Source organism: Temnothorax curvispinosus, unplaced genomic scaffold (genome assembly GCF_003070985.1).
Source record: "Temnothorax curvispinosus isolate PA1 unplaced genomic scaffold, ASM307098v1 QBEX01006321.1, whole genome shotgun sequence".
Classification (NCBI taxonomy): Eukaryota; Metazoa; Arthropoda; class Insecta; order Hymenoptera; family Formicidae; genus Temnothorax; species Temnothorax curvispinosus.
Window position 1 is genome coordinate 828,197 of NW_020216101.1, and position 6,238 is coordinate 834,434.

General features: G+C 33.2%; 1 protein-coding gene across 1 annotated transcript in view; it reads right to left on the reverse strand.

The window, feature by feature from the left end:
* LOC112455685 (dipeptidase 1-like) overlaps positions 1–5,064 on the reverse strand; it is a 100,880-nt gene extending 95,816 nt beyond the window's left edge. The window contains exon 1 of the mRNA XM_025017773.1: positions 4,397–5,064. Within this exon, the coding sequence (XP_024873541.1) occupies positions 4,397–4,402 (6 nt within the window). The 5' untranslated portion in view covers positions 4,403–5,064. The remainder of the gene's footprint in view (positions 1–4,396) is intronic.
* Positions 5,065–6,238: the final 1,174 nt, after the last annotated feature.

A 6,238-nucleotide genomic window follows, 5' to 3' on the forward strand; every position in this document is an offset into this window, starting at 1 on the left:
TATTCGCTGATATCATAAAATGAAAATCTTTTGATCATTTGTTTCGGTGTGCATTCATCATATGAAATAATTATATTAATATAAATTCTCAGTATATGGAAATGGAAACTTTTAGAAACCTAAATATCATACGAAAAAATGTTTTTCAGGTTGTCAAAATTATCTCATACTGCTTGTATCATGAAATTTTTGTCTTCATCGAAATGCTTTTTTATGCTAGATATAAAAATTGCAATTAATAGATAGGCAATTTAGACATATAAATAATGTAATAACAACCTGACATATCATATGCTGGCTAATACATAGCTATTCTTTATCTGTACTTTGTCCAATTATCTCATAAATGTTCATATATACGATAATATAGCATACGTATATGCATTTATATCATGTCCAATCGAGTCGTTTGTTAAATTTTTTGCTCAATTAATCAATTACGAGTTCCAGTAATTAACCGAGCTATGTCTAACATTTAAATTTATCTTCATCAAAAATATCTTTCACAAAAATACTTTTCACATCTTTCGAGTAACGCAATTTGTTTCCAACACACTGCGATGTATTATTATTACAATAAAACCATTTAATATCTACAACTGTAAATGGATTGCACAGAATCTATCGAAAATGAAAATCCCGTTAATTCAATTACTGAAGTATTCATTACACTTGTTACGCGATTGTAACAGATTTCTGTATGAAAACAGTTGTTATATCAAATGAAAATTTTGCTGAGTTTAGTTTTATGTACGTAATTGTATATTAATGTACGCTAGATATATTATATGTTTCTGTATTAAAATTAATTATAGAAAATAGATTAAGATTAAAGTGAATTAAAGTTATATTAAAAGTGACGTAATTTAATTTAAACATTTTCAATTTTACTTTAATGAACCGGAATACATTACGGTCTGATATTGTATCTCTTCTAACACATCTTCGTATTTAGACTTACCACTTCTAAACTATTTAAATGTTGATTTAATTAAAAGCATAGTTTTAAATTAAAATTATATAAACTAAAGCTAGCTAGTCCAGTTTACTTTGATGGTAAAAAGATGCATAACTTTCTCAATAAAAGATATAAACATTTTTCATGTCCAACAAAATATGTTAATGATGCATAGCTTTACGCAATCCGCGCATATTAAATTTATGTCTAAAGAAATTCATCTAAAATCATAAAAAGGCTCCTAAAACGAATCTCCAGAATTTCCAGAATAAGAAATAACATACTATCGTTATGAAATATCCTAACTATTTTAGAAAGTTAAACACGCCTTGTTTCACTTATGATTAACTCGCTAGGAGAAATATTTGTTGTTGGAAGCGAGAAAAGTTTTTGAAATTTTACTATGCAAATAGTATTGCATTGCTCAGTGATATATATACTTTATCGTAAACGCATATTGTCTGTGTTTTTCAGCGGCTTGAAGTGTTTTATATTTTACGTTAACAAATAATTTACTTTAGAAAAACTATATCAACGGAACTGTATTTCATTTGAAGTCAAAGGAATGTAATTTTCACTCGTGTGTTTAAAGCTCGAGTTTCATGTAATTCTACATCAAAATTACTTTTATAAAATTGCAACTTTATTACGCTTGAAAGAAAAAAGGTATACAGATGTAAACTATATTTATATGTTCACTAATTTTACTTTTATGTAAACGCTCGCAGAATGTTGTGTGGCCGTACTCCGTTGGTTGTTGTTTGCAGCGCTAGCCGCATCCGATTCCAATTTGCATTGCTAATATAAATATCAAGCTTGAAACACAAGGAAGGCTCGCAGATTCCAGCATTTACCGAAGTCTGAGAGCAGTTGCTGATTATGTTCTTAATTGGCGGCTTCTTACCGGCGCATCTTCCATTTTCCACGTCATTTTTGCATTCACGGATCATCAGAAACGCGAGACTTTGCTCTTATTTTAATTTTGAATAGTCTCAATTAAAACGAGATTGTGATTACGGGAAAATTACTTTACAAGGACGATGTTTGCAACGCGAAACCAGATACTTACAGGCTCAATTCATCGCTTAAAGTTTTAAAACAGAATTTTTTTGTCAGACAAGACGCGTAATTTATCTCGGAGAATGTTCCGTCGACACCTGTCCCGAACTTTTCGAAATTTCTCGCGTCAACTGGAGCTTAAAGTGAAGTACGTTGTGAGTGTCTCTCGAGCAATTTTTTTTTCAACCTGTGCCCGAAACTATCAAGGGGAAAATCTTCGGCAAGTACCGACGTGTTAGCCGTGCAAATAAAATTTACCACCGAAGTTTGTGACCGAACTTGCCTAGTATGGCGACGAGTTCCCGAGTTTATCATGGTATGCATCTTTTAATAAGCTCGAATAGTAGTTCAGCATCTCGGAGACGATGTACTTAGGGACCTCTCTAAATTTTAGAGCGATTTGTTATCGCTCTTTTCGAAGTACGACAATAAAGGAAGCTAATAAATATTACATTGAATTTTGTTATATCTAAAAGAATGTAGATTTTTTAACTTTCAATTCCCAAATTTATAATATGTAAATTAAATAAGATATAATTAAATTTTCTATAAATGTATATTTTATATTAATTTTTAACATGCATTAATGTAGCACAAAAAAATCATTAAAATATTCTATTGAATCTAGAAAATGAGATAAAAATTTACGTATAACATTGAAGATTTTATTGCGCATGCAATTCAAGTTAGGAGAGATAATTATTTCAGCTGTGATAGTTAAGACAATACAAAATTTGAACATCATCGATTAAGCCATTTCGAAGTACCGTAGCCTAGGACACTTCCCAATTTGACTCGGCTAAGTTGGTAGAAGTTATGCCACGCTGCGCTTCAACTACTATGGATGAAAATTCGCCCAGGGGTATTATGGCGTTGGTGTTACGGGGTCGACAGCAGCGGAGAACTAACCCACTGTAATTCCCCAGATGACTTTAATCTGTTGTCACTTAAATCATTCCTTATTACAAGTTTTGTCGCATTCGAACGCGTTTTATTTGGCATTAAATTATTCCGTAAAGGCAGTTAAAGATTGGTATATTACTTAGGTTCCTGGAATAAATCTTCTAGGTGACCGGACGCGAAATTATTTGGGCAATAAAGGTCTGTTAACAATTTAAATTTTTTATAAAGATATATTTTATCATGAAGTAAAGTTTGTGGAAGAGTATTTTTTACGTATTATTTTTTCTTTCGTAAATGATATGTAATATGCGAACCGAAAATGGACAACATATAGCAGATGCATATCAAAGTATGTCGGTTACCCACACTAGTATAAATTTCAACTGAAATAATTCACTATACTGAATTGCTTTCAGTTAATCAATTACAGAGATTAGTTAGCATGAAATAATTGAAGCTGTTCCGAGGAGGTGAAAAGCTATATTAGGTATACCATGTGCTCGTTCAATGGAAATCGTTATTATAACTTCTGATAATTTTCTCTGTGTATTCCAGGAAAATTTTCATACTGTTTTTAATATTAAATAAAAGTAAACGAATAAAAGCGAATAATTATGTTCATTTATTTCGCAATTATAATATCCTTTTAGATAAAACAGAAATTCACACATTCAACTCATTTATTTTTTCTTTAATTTATTTAGCAATTAAAAACCGTACAACTTTATATATCTCCATATATTGTACAATATATCTAAATATTTTTAATTTATGTTTGCAAAGAAGATAGCAAGAATTTTTATAAATATAAAATTACATTAAAAAGAATTTAAATAATTCAACCATTAAATAACTTCCATGCTGGAAGAGCTATAATTAAAATTGAAATTATTACATGCCCTGTAGTAATTTTGAAAATAATTATTTATTAACGTTGTCTAACACAATTATTTAATTAATTTTAAATATTAGCAAAAATTATTATTTAAAAAAATATTTTGTAGGTAAATATTTAACGTAGATAACTGTTGGATCTAAACTATACGCAAAGAAATTTTTTGTTTGCAACATAAACAAAACTTTTTATATAAGTTATAATGACATAATTGTTATAACTACCCACAATCACAATTTATGACAAAGTAAGTTTATATTTACATAAAATTTGATGATAAATTCTTTGCAAGTTTCGAACAGTTGGCGGAAATAGTTACAAAATTCATATTTCAATTTAAATCTTTCTAACTGCAACACAATTCACAATATTTTTCATGTAATACTGATTGATTCGTGTCGCGATTTATAAAATCTGATTTTTCGATATAAATGTTTTTGCAGAGTAAGACACTTCTTAAATCGCATTTGTTCTAAATCATACAAAAGTATTGTGAGAAAAAAAGAACTTGAAAAATGGAAATTATCAAACGGTTGTCGTATATATAAGTATGTAAAATAGCTTCATAATCACACGCTTACCCTCATGGTCGAAGCCTCACATGGTCCCACCGATGCTGAAAAACACCTTCAGCCTGCAGTGGATCCGCGTCTGTCACCCATCCGCCATACTCCGCTGTTCCTCGGAAAAACAACCGATGGGCGTCACTTGTTTCGCACGATGTAATTCTCACCCCCGACCTCGACCTTCAACCTTCAACCTTCGGTACCACAATTCCTGACACAAATTCTTACACGTCCGAATTCCGCGCTTGAAGCTTGCACCTGAACCCCGACCAAGTCCGCGCACCACGGAAATATTCACCTCGCGGATGTACGGAATATAATTATTGCAAACAAATTAATGAGAAAGTCAAACAAGTCAGTCGAAGAACTCACGTTTAATGTAACGAATACGGCTGTAAAAGCTTGCAATAATTGGACACTTTGCATGAGAAAGCTCGCGGACGGTTGAGAATTTTTACATAGTTTTCAAAACTTCGTGGAACTCGTCCCTTCTCGTGACATTTTCATGAATAGACGAAGATTGCAGTAGAAGACGTAGTCTGTCAAAAACTCGGGCGCAAACTCGAAAGATTTGCCGAAACGTGGCTGTGAAAGCTCTCTCTGTCGCGCAGTATTGAACCAAGCGAACGAGCAGCCGGGTTGATGCGAGGTCGTGGCCCGGCAGCCGGCGACTGGCTGCTGCTAGAAAGCTCGCAAGCTCGAGCCAGTCGGCCTGGCTAGGCGCAAGCTCCCTACTACGCGGCCTCGAAACACCCAAGCGAACACACCGCCGCGTCGCCCAACCCTCCGAGAGAGAGAGGGTTTCTTCTGGCGACTCATGTCGCCGAGGAAAACGCTGCCAGATATTTGGCAGCTTGCGGCGCCTTAAAGTTGCGCAGGGTGCATTCGATTTCTGTCGTTTGCGTGAAATTGATGCACGACACACACAGAGATGGGGGAAAACTTCTTTGAAACCGATGTTATCTCGTAGAAGCAGATTTCAATACTGCAAATGTAGATAATTTTGATGTTTACTCTCTCTCGCGACGATCGACATAATTGTTAATAACTGACGTAAGATATATTTTATAATACTAGACACTACAGACGCGTGCTACGCGCGCGCTATTTATCTTTAACATTTCACTATTAACCCTATTATACACAACTGTCAAAATATACAATAACAGCTGCAAATGAAGTAAGCGCAGCAAGGAAACCAATCGGCATCGCGGAAAAGCGGCAACAATAAACTTCACATCTCCTTTTTAGAAAAGGATCTACACGAAAGATTGAATTTATTAAATTAGAGCGATTAAGCAATCTATGACATACTTGTATTATAAAGGTTTGATTTTCAGCGAATCTAATAAACACGCTTTTTCTTTTGTGAAATTAAAAAAAAAAAAGAAAACTTGAGAAAAGCAGAAAATTTGTTTCAGTTCTTTTCGTGACGTTCTCTTGTCGAGTAAATTACTTTCCCATGAAATGCCGATTCCGCGCGGATGAATCGAGTTTAATCCGTCGCGAATCGGCGTTAATCGCGAAAGCTGATATCGATATTAATGGCAGTGCGGATATAATGCTACATTCGTCGGTGTTCCAATGATTAATCGATAATGAATTACCGCGCCACTTCCGGCTGCAAGCGTATTAGTCGATTTTATGCACCATTTCTTTTAATAACGCTGAATGGAAATAAATTATTTTGATCAAATAATACCTTGCATGAATATTTAAATAATAATTTAATGCGTAAGAAAGTGTATCGCTTTTTATAAAAAGTGGAATTAATATAATCAATGCTTAATAAATACTTTACAAATTAAAAAAAAACCAGATGCGGTCTCTATATTTTAATTCGTTAAAGATGATAAT